A 25,439-nucleotide genomic window follows, 5' to 3' on the forward strand; every position below is an offset into this window, starting at 1 on the left:
ATAGAAGCATTTAACATTAGTAAAGAGAAAATACTTAGAAGATAATGTGACTAAAATCCAACAAACATGATCTTATTGAATGGCAGAGCAAATTTGAAGGATTGCACGGGTTACTACTACTTCTATTTCTTACATGATAAGACCTACCGGATTCTTCTGAAATCTAATCAAACCCTGGATCTTTCAGACATCAAGTAATCTCTAATTGACCTCAGGAAGGCTCAGCAATTGTACCTTGTGGGGACTTGTCAAGTTACACACAAAAGCATCTGAATAGCACAGTACATTGTGCATCACATGGTATATTATTACTGCTATGCTATAAAAGGGTATATTCTCTGAGTTCTGTAAGTAATGCTAATATTTATAAATAATGTCTTATGAATGGTAGTTTCAGTGTTTTTTATGTGTGTGGTTGACATAAAGTTGGGTCTATGATCATTATATGTAAAGTTTCTGTTTTAATAATACTTTTGTGCTTTTTTACAATAAAGATTTTTTTTCATTCTACAGATGGGGCATATGGATTCTACAGACAGCACAATAACTTCTTTGATGATGTGGATTGGTCATACACCGGTAAGCAATTAGTTATGCAAAATGACAGACATTTACTAACCTATGTAAATTTATCTAGTCTTGAAACTCAAGACAACATAACTTTTAGAATGGTAAAGATTAATATGTGGGTATAGATTCATGAAAAAATTAAATGTAGCAACATGAATTATAATTCTAAACTCTGCTCTTATCCCATAATTAGGCATGGTGAAGCATGGTAAAATACATTTTATTTTCTTAATTATAGAGTTCCATGTATAAGGGTAATTTTCAAGCATATAATTAATGATGCAGCTTTTCACTGGCTGGGAGATGATGTTTCCTGCATTCCACATTCTTTCATGTCATTGAATACTGAAGTGATAATACATTGCTGCTTAAGTATAGGGTGGAAATACTCATCCTACTTAGGAAACCAGTACAACAGATACTTCTGGTTATGAGTTCCTATGACATATCTGCTCCATCACAATGACTGCATACTTCCATCTCTGCACCTGTGCTGAAACCCTCATCCACGCCTCTCTTACCTGCAGACTGGATTATTCCAGTGCTCACCCTACCTGTCTCTACCTTCCACTCTCCATAAGTTCGACCACTTCCAACACTCTGCTGTCCATATTCTAACTCCCACCACATCCCATTCACCCATCAAACCTGTGCTCATCATGGAATTCACAGAATTTATAGAAGAGGACTGATGTAGGAACCATATGACTAATTGATGGTCTTCTAACTCTGCCATAGCATGCTCTGTTAATAACCTAGGAATAGGTTCCTTCAGTGTTTGTGTGTATTGTAAGCATGTTTACTTCCAAAGAATTACATTCAGTGTATGTAAACACACCCATCCAGAAATAACCTACATTTTTCACTATCACATCATCCATATTTGGACATCCATTCTATGCATCGATCAATTTTTGTGTGAAAACGAATATTTTGGTATCAATTTTCTATTTTTGGCTGTGAGAATTCTGTCTCACATGTTTGTATGTATGATGAGGCCTTGTAGAGCTCTCCATAAGAAAAAGAAAATAAAGTTTCCAGTTTCATTCCTTTTCTTTCAACAAGTGTGGATAACAATCATTATGTAGAACAGATCGCTAGATCCTGAATGGAAACAGTAACACTGATGCAAATGCAGCTTGGGTACATACTGAAGAGTGCCATGTGTGTAGTTTTTTTGAAGATTTGCTTGTCCAAGCTGTCTCATCTTTGATGTTTTACTCAAACTGAAAAACTTAGATCAATATTCTAAGTACGGGACACCATCGAGGTTAGGAAGAGAAGAGAAGGTAAATGAAGAAGTGGTGACTTATGTGGTACCAAGCTTGGTTTTTAAAGGAATAAGAAAGACCCAAAGGAGATAAAGAGTTGCTTTGAAATCTTGGAAGCCAATGACTTAAAATAGGGATGAAAACAACAACAATTCCTTGTATTTATGCAGTGCCTTTAATACAATAAAATGCCCTCAGACACTGCATAGGAGTGTCACAAAAAAATGACACTAAGCCGCAAAGTAGATATTAGGACAGATGACCAAAAGCTCAGTCAAATAGGTGGGTCTTAAAGAAGGAAAGAGGTCGAGACGGAGAGAAGTTCAGTGAAGGAATTCCAGAGCTTAGGGATTTTACAGCTGAAAGCAAAGCTATCAATAATGGAGCAATTAAAATCAGGGCTACTCAATAGGCCAGAATTGGAGGAACGCTGATATTTCAGAGGGTTGTAGGGCTCGAGGACATAACAGAGTTAGGGAAGGATGAGGCCGTGGAAGTTTTGAAAACAAGGATGAGAATTTTAAAATTGAGATTTTGGTTTACTCAGAGTCAATGTAGGTCATTGAGTACAGGGGTCAGGACCTGGCGTGAGTTAAACGAAGAACAACAGAGCTTTTGATGAATTCAAAGTTACAGATCGTAGAACATGAGAGCCCAACCAGTAGAGTTCATGTCTAGAGTGAGAATGAGGTGGATGAGAGGTTCAGCAGCAAATGAGCTGAGGCAGGGAGAGAGTCAAGTGATGTTACAGAGGTGACTGTAAGTGGGCTTAGTGATGGTGTGGATATGTGGTCAGAAGCTCATCTCTGGGTCAAATATGACACCGAGATTGTAAACTGTCAAGATTAGCATCAGACACTTCCCAGGGAGGAATAGAGTCGATAGTGAGGGGACAGTTTGGCACAGGGACCAAAGACAATTGCTTTGATCTTTCCAATACTTAACAGGAGGACATTTCTGATCATCTAGTACTGCGTGTCATAGGATCAAGAGAACCGTTCAACAATTTACAGCAAGTGTAGGGATTGAGAGAGCTGGTGTCAATATAGAGCTGGGTGTCATTAGCGCACGTGTGGAAACTGATGCTGTGCTTCTGAATAACGTTGCCAAAGGGCAGCAGGTAGGTGAGAGATAGAAGGGATGAAGGGTGGATCCTTGGGGTCTCTGGAGGTAATAGTGAAGGAGCAGGAAGAGAAGCCATTGCAAGTGATTCTTTGGCTATGACTGGATAACTAAGAATGGAACCAGGCAAATAGACTCCCACCCAGCTGGATGGGAGTGGAGAGGCATTGGAGGAGGATGGTGTGGCAAACCTTGTCAAAGCCTGCAGACAGATCAAGAAGGACAAAGAAAGATAGGTAATCTTTGTCGCGTGTCATTTGTGACTTTGTTATAACAACCATTTCAGCACTGTGACAAAGTGAAACAAGATTGGAGGTTTCCTGAATTGATTTATCTCTTTATTAGAATTGATGCATCTTAATATTGATCCTACAAAGATATGATGGAAAGCATTGTGTATAGGATGGCATACTTCTTGCTTAAAGAACAGGAGATTAAGTTTTAGAGGGGCACTAATCAAAGAAATATCAATAAATAATGTAAGAGAAGTTAATCAGTAACAGGCTGCAGGCTAGAGTTGAGGAAGGAGCTACTTATCAGCAAGCAAATTTTTCCTGAAACTTATGAGGGAAGAAGTGCTGGAAAAATATATCAAAAACTGATTGCCAAAGCAGAACTACTTACTTTTACTTCACTTGCATGAATTTGCAGTGACCAAAAACAGAAATGATCAGAACATTAATCAGGAGAATTAAATTTTTGGCACAAGGTAACAAGTCAATCAATGGAATAGGGGAGCAATGTAAGATTTTTGGATTTGGGGACCATAGATACCTAAGATAAGCAGTCGATGATTCAAAAGTAATTTTAAGATAGTTTATTAAGAAGCAACAGTTTAGATATGATCCATTAACTAATTAGACAGAAAAAGAATGCAACCTATGACAGTTGAGAGTGGTTTACCGATCCCAGAGGACAAACAGATGGTTGGCACAGTGTGTGTTGATCTCAGCAGCTTATGGTGGCAGCATTCTGCTCTCTAGTCAAAGAGTTAAGGCCCCGCCCCCCGCTTGCCGACGGGAAATCCTGATGAGGGTAAGCTACCAGCTCGAGGTCAGCTATTTAGTTTATGTCATGCTGAGGGTTATTTCCTTGCCCTTTCTAAACACTTGCATAGATAAGGTTACACAAGACGCCATGGTACCAACATGGAATGTCAACGTGGAAGCCTGAACCAAGTGACCCTGGCGCTTCTAGGAACTGTTTAGTAATTACTTTTTCGAAGAAAGAAAAGTGCTAGCTGATCCCATAAGAGTTCTATAATATGCAGAAAATACCAGTTTATTAAATACTCCCAATTTCTTACAGCACTACGACTATCAAGGGTCTTTAATCTAAACAAAGGAAACTACGAAGGTATGAGAGGCAAGTTAGCTATGGTAGATTGGGAAACTACATTAAAAGATATGGTGGTAGACAGGCAGTGGCTAGAATTTAAACAAGTAATACAACAAATTTATATTCCTTTACAGCACAAAAACCCATCAGGAAATGTGATCCAACCAGGACTAACAAGATAAGTTAAGGATTGTATTAGATCAAAGGAAGAGGCCTATAAAGTTGCCAGAAAAAGTAGTAAGCCTGAGGATTGGGAGTATTTTAGAACTGAGCAAAGGAAAACCAAGAAACTGATAAAGGAAAGGAAAGTAAAAAATGAGTGCAAACTAATAAGAAACATAAAAATGGACTATAAAGCTTCTATAGGTATGTAAAAAGGAAAAGATTAGCCAAGACAAATGTGAGCCCATTACAGCCAGAGGCTGGAGAATTTATAATGGGGAACAAGGAAATGGCAGAGAAACTAAAATGTGCCTATGTTCACGGAGAAAGATACAAAAAATCTCCCTAAAATAGAAAACCAAGAGACTAGCGAGATTAAGGATCTGAAAGAAATTAGTATTGGTAAAAAAGTAGTACTGGAGAACTTAATGGGACTGAAAGTTGACAAATCACCTAGCCCTGAGGATCTATATCCCAGAGTATTGAAAGAGATGGCTATAGAGATAGTGAATGCCATCTTCTAAAATTCGATAGATTCTGGAACGGTTCCTGTAGGCTGGAAGGTAGCAAAAGTACCCTGCTATTTAAGAAAGGAGGGAGAGAAAAAACTACAGAGGAACTGCAGAACTGTTAGCCTGACATCAATAGTAGGGAAAATGCTGGAGTCTATCATAAAGGATGTGATAACTGGACACTTAGAAAACAATGGTAGGATTGGGAAGAATCAACATGGATTTATGAAAGGGAAATCATGTTTGACAAACTTGTTAGAGTTTTTTGAGGATGCAACTAGCAGAATAAATAAGGGGAAACCATGGATGTGGTGCATTTGAATTTTTATAAGGTTCAACACAAGAGGTTAATATGCAAAATTAGAGCACATGGGATTGGGGGTAACATACTGACATGGGTTGTGAATTGGTTAATAGACAGAAAACAGAGAGTAGAAGGGGTCATTCTTTCAGGTTGGCAGGTTGTGACTAGTGTGGTACTGCAAGGATCAGTACTTGGCCCCCAGCTATTCACAATCTATATCAATGATTTGAATGTGGGATCAAATGTAACAATTCCAAGTTTGCTGATGACACAAAACTAGGTAGGAGTGTGTGTTGTGAGGAGGATGCTAAGAGGCTTCAAGGGGATTTAGGATGAGTATGTGTGCAAGAATATGGCAGATTGAACATAATGTGAAAAGTGTGAAATCATCCACTTTGGTAGGAAAAGCAGCAATGCAGAGTATTTCTTAAATGGCGACAGATTAGGAAGTATTGATGTCCAAAGGGACCTGGGTGTCCTTGTTCATAAGTCACTGAAAGATCACACGCAGGTGCAACAAGCAATCAGAAAGGCAAATGGTACATTGGCCTTGCAAGAGGATTTGAGTACAAGAGTAAAGAAGTATTACTACAGATATATGGAGCCTTGGTGAGACCACAACTGGAGTATTGTGTGCAGTTTTGATCTCCTTACCTAAGGAAGGGTGTACTCGCCATAGTGGGAGTGCAACAAAGGTTCATCAGGCTGATTCCTGGGATGGCAGGATTGTCTTATGAGGAGAAATAGAGGAGACTGATCCTGTATTCCCTAGAGATTAGAAGAATGAGAGGTGAACTCATTGTAACATACAAAATTCTCACAGGCCTTGACAGGGTAGATGTAGGAAGGATATTTGTCCTGGCTGAGGTTTCTAGAACGAGAGGATAGACTCAGAATAGGAGGTAGGCCATTTAGGACCGCGATGAGGAGGAATTACTTCATTCAGAAAGTGGTGAATCTTTTTAATTCTCTACCTCGGAAGGTTGTAAAGGCTTAAGACAGAGATTGATAAAATTCTAGATATTAAAGATATCAAGGGATATGGGGATGGTGCATGAAAATGACATTGGAGTAGAAGATCAGCATGATCTAGCTGAATAGCAGAATAGGCTCAAGGGGCTGAATGACCTACTCCTGCTCTTTTTTTCTTTGTTCCTATGATCATGAATTCCAACTCAGTAAGAAAGCAATGAAAGAAATGGTGAAGGTTAAGGAGGACTAAACAAATCATTACTGAAATAAAACAGAAAATGCTGAAAATACACAATGGCTTGAGCAACACCTGTAAAGAGAAAACACAAGTCAGTATAATGGTTGCATATCTTTCATTGGAATATATTGCAAACTAGTTGATGGAATTCTTAATTCGCTCATCAAAAACTGAAAGCTACTGATAGCTAGCGTGTGGAATTTTCCAGCCCTAAGTTGGCTCATAATTTGTTTTGCAGGTTGGTGGTGCATTCCTGTGTTCCATCAGTGTTTGATTGTGCTTACACTGGACCTTAATAGTAGCCATACAAAATTATATTTTTCTTTCTCTCCTCCTGGACACTACTAACTGTTCTAAAACTTCCCCTCTTCGAGGTGGTAAATTCAAAAATGGAAGGTGTCTATGTTGGTCTATGTTGGGGGTGTCAGATAATGGCAGCTTTTCTCTCCTCTTCTCTCTTCAAAGACTAAATACCATGCTCTACCTGGCAACTCATGTGACTGAAAAACCTTGGAGCCCAGGCCTGTGACTTTAACTTCAAATCAAGTGCTTCGCCACTTGGTCTACTGTGTAGCATCGTTCTCTGCAGTTTCTTCTTGATTATTTTTCTGGTGGCATAGCAACTCAAGTTGCTCTGAGGTTACTCAGCAGGCCACTGTATCCAAATGCAGTAATGAATAGCTGAGCTGCACAGTGGGATTATCTTGGGTTTTATTGCCTTGGCAGTCATTGTATGATGCTTGTGATAAAAGAAGGCTATGGGATGTCTCTTAAAAATCAATGTTGATTGGTGGTCCCTTCACACAGTGCCTGCATTGGCATAGATTGGTGCTTGAACTGAAGATCCGTCACTAGAGAGATTTTCTTTTTTTTATTTTTCTTAAATAACTAAATCGAAATGAGATTATTTCAATTTTATATGGTGCCAACTTGTTCAAAATATGATGAATACCTAAAGTCCAATGCTGCCTTTGTAGAACAAAATGAATCCTCTGCATCACAAAAAGTAAAGTAAAAAGGTTTCACTTATGTTTGTCTGGTAACTAACACCCCGCAGAGTCCATAGCTGCTACTCTCACTATGTGTGGGTTTGCAGCTTTTAGACATAGCGATTTCGTGAGGGAACAAAATGGAATGAGAAAGAACTTTGGACGCTATGGTGACAACCTGGTGATACTGCGTACTCAGAAGCAAACCATGCTGCCACTATGATTTTTGAGCTTCTGAGGCAAGATTTTTATTTTACAAGGCATACACATAAAATGTCTGTACTTGCCTCTTAAGTTATGTTTCCCATAATCCTGCATTGTGTCTATTTTCCCTGGAGGGACCATAAAACATTGAAACAACATGGAGAGTAACTCGAGTGTTCAATTCAATTTATTTTTCACAGTATATATTCCCCTACTGCATGCTCCAAAGAATGAACTGGAGATGCTAAAGCAATAAAGTAATTAACTGGGTGTCATCCTTGGGGGCTCCTTCCATTATATTAACCTTGAAAGGGATGGTGTTAGGAAGGAGATGGTTTGTTGCTTTGGAGATGTCTGAATCATAATGAGACCAGTTAAATTTTTAAGTAGCTGACTTTGAACAGCACAATAAAGTATGGTGTTACTCCTACCTCTGAGCGCTGTAAGGCCCACCATTAAAAAACTTTGGTTACAGCTCATAGAGAGGTACAGGTTGAGAATGGAGCTGGTGTGACTGATAGTATACAGAGGTTGAAGGGGACCCAGGTGAGATAGAAAACAAGAAATCACAGAAACCTATCCTACCCAACAGATACAATGTACTTTCGACTGGTCAGAAGGATAGCTAGTGTGCAGAACATGGCAGCTTGGAGCAGGAAGCTGTCCAAGGCAGTGGGCGGGGGGGGGGTGGGATTATGAGGAGGGGAAGAATAATGTGGTAGGTACAGGGGATTCAATAATTAGGGTGATAAATAGCATCCTTTGTAAACAGGAGTGAGAGCCCAGGTGATTTGTTGCCTACCTTATCTGGTGCCGGGGGTAAGAGATATCTTGAATTGGTTTGAAAAGATATGAGAGAGGGAATGGGAGGATCCAGTGATTGTGGTCCTTGTTGGAACCAGTAACATAGGGAAGAGTGGACAAGAGGTGCTGTTCAGAGACCACCAGAAATTAGGCACTAAATTAAGGGGCAGGGACTTCAAGGGTTATAATCTCTGGATTATTACCCAGGCTACATGCAAACTGGCATTGAGAGATTAGGGAGGTGAACATGTGACTGAAAGAGTGCTGTGGGAAAGAGGGTTTCCATTTCATGGGGCAATGGCACCAGCACCACCACCTGAACTGGGCTGGGACCTGGGTCATAGAGGAAAGGATAAATATGACTTGAAATTAGTAACTGGTTGGGGAGGGCCCAGGTGGAAAAGGCAGTATAGATAACAGGCTGAAAATAAACAAGAGAGAAGAGAGTAGAGTGACAGTCAGAAATTGTGCTTTAGGTACTTCAAATAAAGGGAAACTAAAAGCTGTAGAATAATTAAACCAGGACAGGGAATAGGTATTTTGTAAGTAAAACGTTAAAGTAGCAGAACAGGTTAGGATGTGTGGCCAAATGAGTATTCTTATACAAATGCATTCAGTACAAGGAACACATTAAAATAATTGCTGCCAAATATTCAACTTGGAGAGTATGACATGAGAACCATTTTGGAGACATGGCTGCAAGACATTCAGGACTGGGAACCAACAAGGAGATGTGCCATATTAGGTTAAGTACTGAGTAATAAGCCAGATTTAGTTAACAGCCTAATGGTTTGTGAACATTTATCGGATAGCACTTGTAATATGAACAAGTTCAACGTAGGGCTGTTCTCTGGAATTGGGGAAGTTAAGAGACAATTTGTCAAAGTTTTCCAGATATTAAGGGGAACAGATAGGTTAGATTGGAAGAAATTATGGCCAGAATTTTTCGCTCATTGGGCAGGCGCGTGCCTGACCCGAATGAGCGTAAAATGACACGCGATGACATCGGGTGAGCGTCCTGATGTCATCAAGTGAGCATCCCGACGTCATCACACACTCGCGCGATATTTCAGTCGGTGGGCGTGCACGTGAGTCGGCAGCTCGCCCGCCAACAATTAACAGGCCTATTAAGGCCATTAAAATGCCAATTAAATGAAATTTTTCACTGCCTGTCCAACCTTACAATTGGCAGGTGGGTGAAAAGGCCAAGCAGCCTTTGGGTTTTTTAGAAATCCTCATCCACAGTCAAAAAATTAGAGCCAGACCTTTCAGGAGTGAAATTAGGAAACACTTCTTTATGCAAGTAATGGTAGAAGTTTAGAATTCTCCTCCCAAAATAGCAATTGGTGCTAAATCAATTGTTAATTTGAAAAGTGAGATTGATAGATTTATGCTAGCCAAAGGTACTAAGACAAAGGTGGGTATATGGAGTTAAGTCACAGATCAGTCAGGAGCTCATTGAATGGCGGAAGAGGCTCTAGGAGCTAAATGGCCTACTCTTGTTCCTGTGTTCCTATAACAGTTTTTTTTTTGCTGGACCATTTGAAGTACATTTCTAATGTTACTATAAAAGACTGTGACTGTTGTATTTTCAGGCTGGCAGATTTAAGAATCAACAAACATAAAACCTTATTGCTCATCCATGGTTAAGTGGAAGCATTCTCATCCTTGAGCCGGAAGGTTATGGGTTCATGTCTCATTTCAGAAACGATGTTGTCCCTTTAGTGCAGGACCGAGGAAGTGCTACAATGTTGGAGGTCTGTCTTTCAGATTACATTTTTAGAGGAGCCATATAAACAAATTAGCTATAGTACTTGTCTACATTACACATCAAAACCTATTGAACACTTTGAGCATCCTGAGGATAGGAGACATGCTATAATAAATGCAAGTCATTCTTATTTATTGCTGAAAAAAGATATGCTGTCAAGCTTTTTGTCTTGCACTCATCAGGATATTTTGCAACAGTAAAGAGAACAACAATTTATAATGCATGAGAAGAGAGTGCTGATTGGTCAAGATGATGCCATGGAGAATGCAGCATGGAACAGTTAACTGCCAAGCTTTTGTTCAAATTCAAACCAGGCAGGTTGACTCTGATATTCTTGTTTATTTGGATCCACCCCAGCCAAGACCAATATTCTCTATAAGAGCTTATTTATTTCACTCATTGTGATGGGTTAATTATCAAGTCAAGCCATAAAGCTCAAATTTTCTTTTCTCGTATATTCTCCCCTCTCCTCTTCACCAGCTGAAGGTGTTGACTCTTCTTTAATCGGTGTGCTTTCAGGGAGCAAGCCACTTTCTGTCACCTTATGCATCTGATCATTATTCACCTGGAACTCTTCACAATGAATTCCAGCATGTTATCCAAACCCGGGAGGTGCATCAACTGAAGCCTATCCTGTCCTCACCTCATTGACACGTGCACATTTCAAGGAGGGAGGCACAATATGGTGATCAGGAGTGCAATCTCCCACCGGTTGCCTGCTGCCTTACCCAGTGTGATATAGTTATAGCACCACCATTGAAGTCAGCTAGCTCAGCATGAACAGAGGATCAAATCTAGCTTTGTATGGCTCAGCAACTCGAGGTGTAGCATAGTGTAATAGCTCCATAACTAAATGAGTAATCCAGAGGCTGGACTAATGATGCAGAGAAATGACCCATCATGAATAAAATTTTAGATATCTGTCATCTGCATAAGTAATTATGAAGCTGTCAGATTCTTGCAAAAACCTAAGTGGTTCACTAATGTCCTCTAAGGATGTAAACCAGCTGTTTACCAGGTCTGGCCTATGTTTGACTCCAGTTTCACACCATTATGGTTGACTCTTAGCTGCCCGCTAAAATGGTCTAGAAAGCCATTCTGTTATGTTAAACTTAGAAGGCCCACACCACCATCTTCTCGGGAACAATTAGGGATGGGTAAGAAATGTTCACATTGCCAGCAACACCTACATCTGAGCTAATGGGGGCGAGTCCCAACTCAAGTTCTTTGGGTAAATTGATGACTATAGCTATTGCAGTAAGGGTGTTTGGGTGTGATATAAAAACAGACATAAACGGGAATGTTAAATACAAGGTCCTTTTACAGATGGTGTACATTGTTTGAGATATTTTAAGCTGCAGATTGATGTGGCTCCAATTGCTGCCAGTGTAGGTGTCAGAAGAAAGTAACTGACTAACATCTGTAGCACAATTCAGGTGATTCATTAAAAATAGCTACGTATTTTCAATTTGTTAATGTAATTGCCAGAGAATGAGACATTGGGATTATTTGGCTCAATCTATTAATGATTTGTTTGAACATGAAAGACTAGTCATGTTGAGCACAAAGGCATGTTTTGACTCCCTTAACTTTTTTATAGTAACAAAGAGGAGTTACATTGGCTGAAAAGATTTATTCATTCAACTGCTATTTACAAGTGGTATCCATCCTAATGGAAGTTTCCAACTTCTGCCCTCAGAGAATGAAGCAAATCCTTAATTAAGGTTCCACTGGAATGAAGTACACTTATCTGTTGTTTGGAACAGAAAGAGAGGAGCATGCTGATTCACTATTAGGATCTAGGGTTACAAACAAGTCTCCTGGAATTGAGGATAATACTCTCTTGGGCACTCCAGTGAACAACCCAAGAGAAAGAATTACAATTTAGTCTGATGGTGACTATAATATTTGGAATGTTACTGTTTTTTCTTTCCTAGCTCCTTCCTGATTTGCTTTAGCTACTTCCAGAGTCAACCCAGAGTGAGTCTGTGCACACGCAGCCACTCCACTTACCAGATATCACATGATCAGATCTCCAGGAATACATCCAATGAGCGTTGACAACCCTATGAGAAGCCAGTAGAGTGAATGAACTATTTACAGCTCTTCTGATAATGAAGAAGCCCATGCCAGCCTATCGAAGGAGCTAAATAACATCCAAACTTAGGTTGACAAGTGGCAGATAATATTTGTGCCACATAATGGTCAGGTATTGATCATCTTGAAGTTGAGAAAGCCCAGCTTAACCTTCAATGACACCATCATTGCTAAGAGCCCCAGCAACAATTTTGTGGGGTTGCCATTGACCCAAAGCTTAACTGGATAAGCAACATCAACGCCATGGCAACAAGAACAGGACCAAGTCTGGGTAGTGTCCTATAAGTCACTTGCTTCCTAACATTTAAGCCTTTCCACTATTTATGAGGCTCAAGTCAGGGCTGTGATGGAATATATACCGCTTGACTGGATCAGTGCAACTGTAGCAATACTCAAGAAGTTCAAAAGCATCCAGGGCAAAGCAGCTTGCTTGGTCAGTGCCTCTGGCATTAGCTTCAATGTCCAGAACCATCAATATCCATTCCACCAATGATATACTGACTGCAGTAGGTCAGATTGATAGATTTTTGGCAACCAAATGTATTAAGGGATAAGGGGCCAAAGCGGGTATATAGAGTAATGTCATCAATCAGCCATGATCTTATTGAATGGCAGAATAGGCTTGAGGGGCTAAATGGCCTACTCCTGCTCCTATGGTCCCACAACTTTAAAAATACAGCTCACCAAAGACAGTAAAAGAAATCCAAGGTAGAAATTCTGAAGCACTGCACTATTCAGTTCTGTTCCTGTCCTCTTAAGCCATGTGGAAATACATCCCAATGGGATTGAGATTCAAGAGTGTAAAGTATTGGAGTTCATTTTTATTTAACAGTTATTGTTTCTGGTGCAATACCAACATGCTGAAAATTAAATGTGGAAATCATTTAGAATGTATATCTAATTGTAATAAAAAAACCTGCAGAACATTATGTCAGATTGCAGTACAAAAACCTGATCATAAGTCTTTAATTTTTCATTTTTATTGACTGCAATAAAACCTTTATTTTCATTGTCCAAAGTTCTAAACAAATGTATTTTTAAATTGAAACAAACACAAACACTGCAAACATTGAGGAAAATGTCCTTTTTTGTGTAACTCATGTATAAAATACAGGTTTCCATTTCATTACACCTGGTGCACAGAGGAAGCTATTGTCCATTGTTTCTCTGGATTATATCACTCTCCTACTAGTTAGTGGATGGTCGTTGTTATACACAGCAAGTATTCTTCTAATCTAAGACAGGGGATGTTTGTATCTGACTGCCGACTTGGCAGGGCTTCCAAGCCAAAGTCAATAATACTGTCATAGGAATCTTATCCCAAATCTGGACATCTCCATTTAGAATTTCTCTCTTCTCTGATCATTTTCAATATATTTTCATACAAACACAATGCATAATATATCATTAAAGAAAAAGGATATCTTTCTAGCTGTGTTGTTCTTGTTGATCTCTAATATATTAAGAGCACTATATATTGTACAGGAACTGGAGTAGGCCATACAGGTTTCCAGGTCTGTTCTGCCACTCAGTTAAATCATGGTTGGTCTGTATCTCAATTCCACTTAGCCACCTTTGATCCATTTTCTTGATACCCTTACCTAATAAAAATCCATTGATCTCAGTCTTGAAAGTTCTGACTGTCCTAGTTAGTATTCATAGCCTTTGGTGCAAGAGAATTCCAGATTTCCTCTGTTCTTTATGTGAAAACGTGATTCCTGATTTCCCTACTGAAGAGCCAAGCTCTAAGATTGGGAGCCATTACATTGTGAAAGTCTAGTTCCCACTTTATGTTCATGTAACACTCATTTCTTGGAACACTTTGTTATAAAGTTATTTCAGTTACACATTCATTTTGTCTCCCCTAATTTGCTATAACTTGAGTTAAAGAGTAGGTGCACTAAATAGCTGGCAAGAATCTAAAATTCCTGGCCAGTTGTTTAGGTAGTTTCCGATGGCTGCAGAAATTCTGTGGATGGCATATGCTTGTAGAAAAAAACAAGATTTTGTTTCTTTGCAAGACTTCCTTTTCATATCAGCTTTTGGGGTCAAGACTCCTTCAGAATTTAAGAGTTGCAGCAGGGATCGAAGCACTAAGTCAATTCACCTATTCTTAAATTGATCATTGATGTGCACGGTTGATAAATGTATAATAAAAATTTCCAACTTACAAAACAAGAGAATAAAGGGTGTGGGTAAAGGAAGCACACATGTTCCTGATTGTGTACCAATATTCATATGCAATATTTGATTTCATGCTGCTAAGCCTTTGTGAGTCTAGGTAACACCATGGATTAGAAATAATTTTTGGTATTAGAATATTGGCGGTAATGGTTCCATTGCTGAAAGAAAACTCATCTCTCATGCTATTTTGAGGCAAGAATATCTCATCATAAGACATCTGTGCAAGCCTTGTATTTGTCAAGCAGTGCAATCTACAATTCAATATACAATAAACAAGCAAGGAAATGGTTTTTAAAGATAATGTGGAAGGGCAAGTGTCATTATTAAGACACTTGAGAATTTGAAATTAAACAATTACTCAGAAGATTATGGCTGGAATTTTCTGTCCATGTTGGCATCAGGCGTCAAGGCTGGCGTGAGCAGACAATATGGCGAGAAGGCCAAAAATCGGTTTTACAATGTCATGAAAACAGTTTGCGATCGTCCGCTCTGCCTGTCAATAGAAGGCCACCTTTCCCGCCATCCAACGTCAGAAACCTAATTTCAGTGCTTTTGCACCACATCATCTGGCCTGCTCGCCAGAATCATCCTCCCCACATCAAATTTACTGCCCACATCGGGGGAAAACATGCCAGCCCAGAACACATTTTAACAAGCATGATGTGCAGAAGTCGGGACTTACCATTAGAGTCTTGCTCAGATCATGGAGGAGCAGAAGATGCTGGAGTCCTACAGCTACCAGACCCTGGAGGAACACGTGCAACGTATGCTGGGTGGATTTTCATGGACATGGCTCCACCGCGAAGCAGCTCTTGGAAAGTGGGAGGTTTCCTTTGATGTCTGGGGTCTGCTTCGGGACATCACAGCCTTGGCAATGGGCTGCTACGAATGATCATTGAGGCGGGGAGAGGAAGGTCTATCTTTGACTGGGAGAGGAAGGTGTACCGCGGAGTTAATGTTGGGAGGGGAAAACAAAGGTGTCGGGTGTGAGGTTAGGAGGGGAGAGAAGGCTGTAACGGTGGAGAATATGACAACTGGGGAGGTAGGTGTAAGGGGGGAGGAAGATGTATGGGAAGGAGTTCAGAGGGGGGAAGGACTTTGTGGGGCAGAAAGAGTTTGGACAGAGGAAGGTCTTCAGGGGCAGGAAGAAGTTTGGAGAGGGGAAGGAGTCCAGGGGAGGAAGAAGTCCACGGGAGGAGAGGGTAAGAGTGGAGAAGGGTGGGGGGATGCCCAGATGAATGTGCAAGGGAGGGGTCTGTGGAGTCAATGACTGCTTCCTGGGGAGTGAACTGAGGGTGGGCATGGTAAGAGGGAATGGTGAGTATGAGAGGGTGCAGAGGGAGCCAGACGGGTGGGAGAGTGAGGGTGCAATGGTAGTGGTTGAAGGGACAGCAAGGGTTGTTGGTGGAGACTCGGAGGCAGACACAGACCTTGGATTTGGAAAGGAGCAGGTCAGGGAGGTTAATCTGGAAGGGGGTGAGATTCTTGGGAAGGTAGGGAATGTGCACATTCACCTGGACATCCTGGAAAGAAAAGGGTTCCGGTTGGAAGGTGATGTTAGGAGATGGAAGGTGATGCCAGGGGGGTCACCAGTGATGAGGGTAAGGACATGGGTGACTGGGGGAGGGAAAAGGAAGGGGGAGCTGAGAAGAAACCTTACTATGACCATGTTTTCCAAATTGAAAGTGAGATGGGCCTCATGTTGTGCAGGCACGGGTACTGCATGGGAGTGTGATCAGGGGGTGGGTGGAGATGCAGATCAGCTCAGATGGACAACTGAAAGCGAACCCCAGCAGGTAGAATTGAGATGAATGTGATGGAAGAAGGCTCTGCGTGCATCGGAGAGTGCTTGCACGAGGCTCCAAAAGACCCTGCCATACACACACACTTCTCCCTCCAGAATCACTCAAGGACCGACTGCAAGTAGGTGAACTGCTAGTGGGGGGCGGGGTGCAGGAGGAGGACTCGCAGAAGCCTGTCAATGACGCTGAAAGACACCATTACACATTATTCAGCAAAAGTGAATATATCTGCAGATTATCAAGTGACAAAATGTGCTCACCCATGCAACCACTTGTGATCAGAAATTCTTAACATTTCTAGGACTACCACTTCTTATAGGTGCTGCCCTGACATCTGTAGGAAGGGTGGAGGCAGCCTCTCCTGACTTGGGTGTAGCTCCTCTGGAGGGTTGTGGCCTTGAGGACCCCGACTTGCTCTGGCTATCCTACTGTGTGCCAGCTGCTTCATCTGCGGTGACAGAGGACAAGGTTGAGGGGGTCACAGGCAAAGGGGACTGGGAGAGAGAGGACAGCCCTGAAACTCTAGTGTGGATGACCCATGGATGTCCAGCTGCTGCTCCTCCTCCCTTCAGGTGCCTGAGGGCCCTGGCCTGGCTCCTTGAGAGGAAAGAGCACCTAGAGGGATGTCGAAGTGCCTGTTTCCCTCTCGCGTTGCCACTGCAGGAACTCACCAATGGCTACCATGATGAAGTGCATGTCTGCACACATCTCCACATTCTGCTGGACCAAGGTCTCCATGGAATTTGCCATCCTCCCCATGGAGACCTCCATATGCGCACATGTGGGCATCACTTCATCAGAGTGCAGGCGGTTGCATTCCTGCTGACTCCCCAGGGTGAGTTGGAAGGCCAAATCTAGAGGCTCATCATCTGACTCGGACCTCACAGATGCCTTTTCCCCAGCAGTCCTCCAAATGCCAGAGGGTTCGGCTGAACCTGTCTCCTTCTGCTGCGGAGACCACCAGATTGTGAACCCTAGCCTGCTGTAGATCTAGGTCCCGCCGAGGTGTGTGTCTCTGCATTGGTGGAGGGTGTGGGTAAGCTCTGTGTTGGGTCTTCCAGGCTGCTTATTTCCAGCTCTTCAATGAAGGAGGTGTTCTCTTGGCTGGAGGTAAGGACCTGGATGGAGCTGAGGGACTGGCTGGCTAAGGGCTTCCATCGCTTGGTGGAGGTCCCAATTAGTGCAGCAGAGTCAAAAGCAGGAGAGAGAGCACTCACAGTTGTGTTGATAGAGGGATGATGTGGTGCAGCATCTTCACATGGGTGTTTGCCGCCGATCTCACCGTCACCACAGGCACAGTCCATGTCCTCACCAGTCAGTGCGATGGCACACTTCTCAAAGTGAGTGAGGGGTCTAATGTGCGCCACGCCACCACTGGTCTGGATCCTCTCCCTGCTGTTCTGAGCCAGTTTCACCTGCATGAAAAACAGATGGAAAGTGTGAGAACAGGACACATGGCACTGTGTGGAATGTTTGTGCGGTGAGCGGAGACATAGACGGGATGAGGACTCAAGCTCCAGAGGACATGAGTCTGATGGAGATGTGAGGGTGTGTGTGAGAGTTAGTGCTGTAGTTCCTTGAGGTGTGAGATCCCTGTGGATGTGTGATGGGTTTGCGAGTGTGTGAGTTGAGAGTGAAGAGGTGGTTGACTTACCCTGGCAGAACGGATGAGAGCATTCATCCTCTTCTTGCACTGTATGGCTGACCTCCTCTGTGCCCCAGTGGTGCTGACTGCCGCTGCCTCCCAAGCCAGATTGGTGACTCTGGTGGACATCCTGCGGCCAGAGTGGGGGTAGAGGACATTTTGGCAGCCTTCCATTGCGTCCTGCAGGCACCCCTAGAGAGGCGTCACTAAATTTGGGGGCTGACGTCTTCTTTGCTTTCAGGGCCATCTGTCACCTGGAGCAGTCCTGGTCTGAAGACATGAAGTAGGCTGCGCTCTGGTGTACTTTAAATATGGGGCCTGGAGCAAGGAAGCGCTGAGGTCAAGGCGTGGCAGGCAAATCTTATCCCGCCCACCAGTGAACCAGCGTGTTCCCAGTGAATGCATAATTAATGAGGTGGGATGCTCCGGGAATGGAATGATATGGTGCGAAAAGCTGCCATTGTGGCCGGGGGGGGTAAAACATCCTTTTCCCACACATTACTGCACTTTGTGAAAATCTGGGATGATTCCACCCTATGGTTTAGTATTTTTTTCTTTATTCTTTTATGAAACGTGGACATTACATGTGAGGCCAACATTTGTTGACTATCCCTAATTGCTTTTGCTAGGCCATTTTAGAGGATAGTTAAGAGTCAACCACAAAAATAGCTGGAAAAATTCAGCAGGTCTGACAGTATCTGCAGAGAGGAATACAGTTAATGGTTCGTGTCCATATGACTTCATCAGCACTGTTCCGGTGAAGAGTCATACGGACTCGAAATGTTAACTGTATTCCTCTCCACAGATGCTGTCAGACCTGCTGAGTTTTTCCAGCTATTTTTGTTTTTGTTTCAGATTTCCAGCATCTGCAGTATTTTGCTTTTATAAGAGTCAACCACATTGCTTTGGTTCTGGAGTCGCATGTAGACAGGGTTAATTGAAGACTCTGCTTGCAGCTGCAGATAGTTAATTAGATTACCGGCTTAAACAGGTTTTCAGAAGCTAGATTCAGAAAGCATAAAAGCAAGCCATCTACATTGCTGCCTTGTCTGTCCTGGAGTGCTGCTTTGGGCTGCATTAGAGTGCTTAAGTTGGAGTTTTTTGAGAGAGGGAGTTTGGTGAAAAGGGAAGGAGGGATCCTTTTATTTTCTACCTTTTCTCAGTAAGAAGTGCGCTGGTCTTGGTAAGTGGGACCTGGTGCGTATTTCTTCTGTCCTTAGTATTCTCTAAACTAAATGAAGTAAAAGTAAAGGGAGTAATTTAAGGGTGAGTCATGGCAGGACAGCTTGGCCAAGTGGAATGCTCCTCCTGTCCAATGTGGGAAGTCAGGGGCGCTTCCAATGTCTAGGGTGACCACATTGCAGGAAGTGTCTCCAGGTGCAGCTAGTCGAAATCCGTGTTTCAGAGCTGGAGTTACTGTGGAGCATCCGCAAGGATGAGATCTCCGTGGATAGCATGTACACGCAGGTGAAGAGTGCACAGGCAGAAAGGGAATGGGTGACCGCCAGACAGAGTAAAAGCACTAGGCAGGCAGTGCAGGAGTCCCCTGGGTCCACCTCCCTCTCTAACAGATTTTCCGTTTTGGATACTGCTGGGGGAGATGGTTTCTCAGGGGAATGTAGCAAGAGCTAAGTCCATGGTACCACGAGTGGCTCAGCTGCATGGGGGCAGGTGGGAGGGGGAAAGAATAAAGAGTGGGCGAGCAATAGTGATCGGGGATTCTATTGTAAGGGGAATGGATAGACATTTCTGCGGCCGCAGACGTGACACCAGAATGATATGTTGCCTCGCTGGTGCCAGGGTCAAGGATGTCACTGAGTGGCTGCAGGACATTCTGAAGGGGAATGGTGAACAGCCGGAGGTCGTGGTACATATTGGTGTCAATGACATAGGTAAAATGAGGGATGAAGTCCTGAAAGCAGAATACAGGGAGCTAGGAAATAAATTAAAAATCAGGACCACAAAGCTAGTAATCCCAGGATTACTTCCAGTGCCATGTACTTGCAAGATCAAGATAGGTGAATAGACCAGGAGAATGCATGGATGGAGAGATGGTGCAAAGGGAGGGATTTCAACTCCTGAGGTATTACGACCGATTCTGGGAAAGATGGGACCTGTACAAGCTGGACAGGTTGCACCCCAGCAGGACTGGGACCAATATCCTCGCAGGGGTATTCGTCAGTATTGTGGGGGAGGGTTTAAACTCGAGCGGCAAGGGAATGCGAACCTGAGTGGGGAGACACAAGAGAGGGGAACAAAGATAGGAAGGAAAGACAGAAAAGTAGAAAGCAAAAGTGGAAGGCAGAGGAAACAAGGGTTAGCAGCAAATAGGGATAGTACAAAAAAAAGTCTAAAGGCACTGTATGTGAAAGTGCAGAGCATTTGCAATAAGGTAGATGAATTAACAGTACAAATAGATGTAAACGGATACGATATGATTGCCATTACGGAGACATGGCTGCAGGGTGACCAAGGCTGGGAGCTGAATACCCAAGGGTACTCTATTTAGGAAGGGCAGACAAAAAGGAAAAGGAGGTGGCGTGGTGTTGTTAGTTAAAGATGAAATCAGTGAAATAGCGAGAGAAGATTTTAGCTCAGAAAATCTATATGTAGAATCAATCTGGGTGGAGCTAAGAAGCAACAACGGGCAGAAAACATTAGCGGGAGTTGTCTATAGGCCTCCAAACAGTATTAGTAAGGTAGGGGATGGCATTAAACAGGAAATTAGAGATGCATGTAACAAGGGTGCTACAATAATCATGGGTTACTTTAATCTACATATAGACTGGGCAAACCAAATTAGCACTAATACTGTGGGGGATGAATTCCTGGAATGTGTATGAGTTTTTTTTAGACCAGTATGTCGACACCAACTAGGGAACAGGCTATTCTAAATTTGGTATTGTGCAATGAGAAAGGGTTAATTAGTAATCTTGTTGTGCAGGGTTGTTAGGGAAGAGTGACCATAACATATTAGAATTCTTCATTAGGGTGGAAAGTGAACTAGTTCAATCTGAAACTAGGGTCCTAAATCTAAACAAAAGAAACTACAAAAGTATGAGGCATGAATTGTCTAGGATAGGTTGGGGAACTTCATTTAAAAGGCATGACAATAGATAGGCAATGGTTAATATTTAAGGAATGAATGTATGCATTGCAACAGTTATACATTTGTTTCTGGCACAAAAACACAACAGGAAAAGTGGCCGAACCAGGGCTAACAAAATCATTTAAGGATAGTATTAGATCCAAAGAGGAGTCATATAAAGTTGCTAGAAAAAGTAGCAAGCCTGAGGATTGGCGGCAGTTTAGAGTTCAGCAAAGGAGGACCAAGAGATTGATTAAGAGGGGAAAAATAGAATATGAGAGTGAACTTGCAAGGAATATAAAGCGGACTGTAAAAGCTTCTATATGTATGTAAAAAGAAAAAGATTAGTAAAGATATATGTAGGTCTCTTACAGCTTGAAATTGGAGATTTCATAATAGAGAACAAGGAAATGGCAGAGCAATTAAACAGCTACTTTAGTTCTGTCTTCACGGAGGAAGACACAAATAACTTCCCAGAAATGCTGGGAACCAAGGGTCTACTGAGAAGGAGGAATTGAAGAAAATTTGTATTACTAAAAGTGTTGGAGAAATTAATGAAAGCCAATAAATCCCCAGGGCCTGATAATCTACATCCCAGGGTACTGAAAGAGGTGACCATGGAAATAGTGAATGCGTTGGTTGCCATATTCCAAAATTCTGTAGGTTCGGGAACAGTTCTGGCAGATTTGAGGGTGGCAAATGTAACCCCAGTATTTAAAAAAGGAGGGAGGGAGAAAACAGGGAAGTACAGACTGGTTAGCTTAACATCAGTAGTAGGGAAAATGCTAGAACCTATTATAAAGGATGTGATAACAGGACATTTAGAAAATATCAATGGATTTGTCATGTTTGACAAAACTACTGGAGTTTTTTGAGGATGTACCTAGCAGGATAGATAAGGGAGAACCAGTGGATGTGGTGTATTTGGATTTTCAAAAAGCTTTTGATAAAGCCCCACATAAGAGGTTAGTGTGCAAAATTAAAGCTCATGGAATTGGGGGTAATGTATTGGCATGGATTGGGAATTGGTTGGCAAACAGGAAACAGAGTTGGCAGTGGCAGGCAGTGACTAGTAGGGTACCGCAGGGATCAATGCTTGGGTCCCTAGCTATTCACAATATATATCAATGATTCGGATGAGGGAATCAAACATAATATTTCCAAGTTTGCTGGTGACAGAAAACTTGGTGGGAATTTGAGTGGTAAGGGGGATGTTAAGAGGTTTCAAGGCAATTTAGACAGGTTGAGTGAGGGCAAATACATGGCAGATGCAGTATGATGTGGATAAGTGTGAAGTTACCCACTTCAGTAGGAAAAACAGAATGGCAGAGTATTATTCAAATAGTGATAGAGTGGGAAATGTTAATGTACAAAGGGACCTGGGTATCCTTGTACATCAATCACTGAAAGCAAGCATACAGGTGCAGCAAGCTGTTAAGACAGCAAATGGCATGTTGGGCTTCATTGCAAGAGGGCTTGAGTACAGGAGCAAGGATGTCTTATTGCAGCTGTATAGGACCTTGGTGAGACCACACCTGGAATATTGTGTGCAGTTTTGATTTCCTTACCTAAGAAAGGACATACTTGCCATAGAGAGTGTGCAGTGAGTTCACCAGACTGATTCCTGGGATGGCAGGATTGTCATATGAGGAGAGATTGGGTCGACTAGGCCCAAATTGTATTCACTGGAGTTTAGAGGAATGAAAGGAGATCGCACTGAAATTTTTAAAACCCTGACAGGGCTGGATGCAGTGATGATGTTTCCTCTGGCTGGGGGAGGCTACAACAAGGGGTCACAGTCTCAGGATACGGGGTAGGCCATTTAGGATTGAGATGAGGAGAAACCTCTTCATTCAGAGGGTGGTGAACCTGTGGAATTCTCTACCACAGAGGGCTGTGGAGGCCAAGTCACTGAATATATTTAAGAAGGAAATAGATTTCTAGACTCTAAAGGCATCAAGGGGTATGGGGAGAGAGTAAGAGTATGGTGTTGAGATAAAGGATCGGTCATGATCATATTGAATGGTGGAGTAGGCTTGAATGACCTACTTCCGCTATTTTCTATTACTGTGACTAGCTTTATAATTCCAGATTTATTAATTGAATTCAGCTGCTATGGTGGGATTTGAACCTATGTCCCCAGAGCATTAGCCTGGGCCTCTGGATTATTAGTTCAGTAACACTACCACTACATCACTGTCTCCCCATTAATATAATGTCCTCACATGATGAATGTTGCATAGAACATATCATGGAACATAGCACACTCACATCTAATGCAACTCACTCTTTTGATGCATACATCACACAATAAGTCAATAAATCCTGTACCTTTCCAGTTCAAATTGCAATACTTTTCCAGACTGCAATAGTACAATATACTAATATGTGGAAAACTACTCGAGTACAGCCAAACATGATAATCATCCATATAATTCAACACTTCAGCACATAGTTAATGCCAACTGTGCAATGGTATTGTAAATTGGCTTACTTTTCCAACAGAGTTGACACTATAACATCTGTAGGTTCCTTGTCTGTTATATAATCTACTACTTTAACCGCACTAACTACATTTCATAATAAAATGTGTAGGATACATCAATATAAAAGCCATGTGTATAGGCTAATTAGTACATGTTATGGTATAGCTGGCCATCAAGGCCAAAGCCACAGATCTCTCTGTTAAGCCAATGATGTGCACTTGCCTGGGACATTCCTCAATAGATTCCACTTTATCTGACTCCCATCGAGGTCCAATATTTCTGAATCCTTGGCATCAAGGGTAAACAGACTTAAAATTAATTTCCATCTGTAGTAATTATGGCTTTATTTAGTATACAATGTATCTTTAAGAATAATACTTATTAGGAAAGATCGTGATCTGTAGTAACCAATGTTAGTAGTGGATGGAGAGTAGAGTAGTGTGGGCTACCTCAGCAGATAGAGTTGGAGTTGAAAGCACATGTGTCATTGCTGCTGAGTATATTGTAAATAAACTTAATGTTTCCACTTAAGAAGTGTCTACAGTTCAACTCTATTACTAATAGTACAACTTGGCCACCCTACAACACCATCCAGTCACAGAAACTTTGATTGCTTCCTGTTTCACCATCTTCAGACAACAAGACTTCCTTGCAGCAACTATGACCAGCTGATGAGCCTCAGTGATGGGGATTTTATTTGTATAACAAAGGCTTCAGGGTGCATGTCTTTTTCCATATCTGTCCTTAACCTATGTAGAATTTATGGTGAAACATGTAATGTCCCTTCTTCTGATTCAAGGTTCACTTTTCTATAGTGCCAATAGAACTTTTCCATGTTTACAGTACAATGGAAACTAATAGCCTGTACATTTCTTTGAATGATGCACTGAATAATGAGAGGCTTGGCCGGCTTTGGGTGTGTGTGCTCAATGCATTGCTTTCTTCATAAACGTGAACAGTTGGTTTCCCTGGCTTTGGAACCATCCACTCCATAATGCCAAGTTGAATTCTGATAGTGCTGACTACTCTTCCTGCTGCTCCTGCCACCAGTACAGGAATTGCTGATTTAGTTCAGTCCATCTTGGCCTTTAGACCATGAGGAACTGTACAAGGGTACTACTGTTCTTCCTGGGCCAATTTTGAGCATTGGAGTGGTTTGCATTAAACTTACATGCTATTCATGATTCTCTTCTCTTCTCAGCAGTATTTATCACCATCAACTTAGGTAGTAGAGTAACAGATTTTCCTCTGGGCCATTAGATTTCACATATCAGCTGCAACACAACACAAAACTCAGGATAAATCCAACTTGACCAAATACTGCTTGGGCAAGTACCATCCTGTCAGTGTACTCTCAATCAGCAAAGTGACTGAAAAGGCTCTCATAAAGCACTACCTGATGCTCAGTTTTGGATCTGCCAGAACCACTCAGCTACAGACCTTGGTCGAAACATGGACACGAGCTGAATTCCAGAGGTTAGGTGAGAGGGACTGTCCTTGAATTCAAGACATCATTCAATCCAAGAGTGGCACCAAGGAGCCTCAATCAAGAGTGGCCCAAGGAGCCTCAATCAAGAGTGGCACCAAGGAGCCTAGTGAAACTTATGTCAAAGTGGAAACTCTCAGTGGCTGGACCTGTGCCTAGCACCAAGGGAAGTGATTATGGCTGTTGAGGCAAATCATCTCATCCCCAGGACATCATTGAAGGAGCTCCTCAAGGTAGTGAGCTACACCCAACCATCATCAGCTGCTTCATCAATGACCTTCTCTCTATCATAAGGCCGTGAGTGGGGCTGTCTGCTGATGATTGTGCAGTATTCAGTGCTGCATTCACAATACCTTAGCTAATGAAACAGTCAATGTCCATGTGTAGCAAAACC

The 25,439-nt window shown here is 42.1% G+C and overlaps 1 protein-coding gene across 4 annotated transcripts in view; it reads left to right on the forward strand.

Moving 5' to 3' along the window:
• The window catches only part of ptprz1a (protein tyrosine phosphatase receptor type Z1a), a 261,256-nt gene that overhangs the window by 46,524 nt on the left and 189,293 nt on the right, over positions 1-25,439 (forward strand). For all 4 annotated transcript variants that reach the window (XM_078568367.1, XM_078568368.1, XM_078568369.1 and 1 more), the window contains exon 2: positions 514-579. In XM_078568367.1, the coding sequence (XP_078424493.1) occupies positions 514-579 (66 nt within the window). The remainder of the gene's footprint in view (positions 1-513; positions 580-25,439) is intronic.

Source organism: Cetorhinus maximus, chromosome 22, assembly GCF_964194155.1.
Source record: "Cetorhinus maximus chromosome 22, sCetMax3.hap1.1, whole genome shotgun sequence".
In the NCBI taxonomy this organism is placed as follows: Eukaryota; Metazoa; Chordata; class Chondrichthyes; order Lamniformes; family Cetorhinidae; genus Cetorhinus; species Cetorhinus maximus.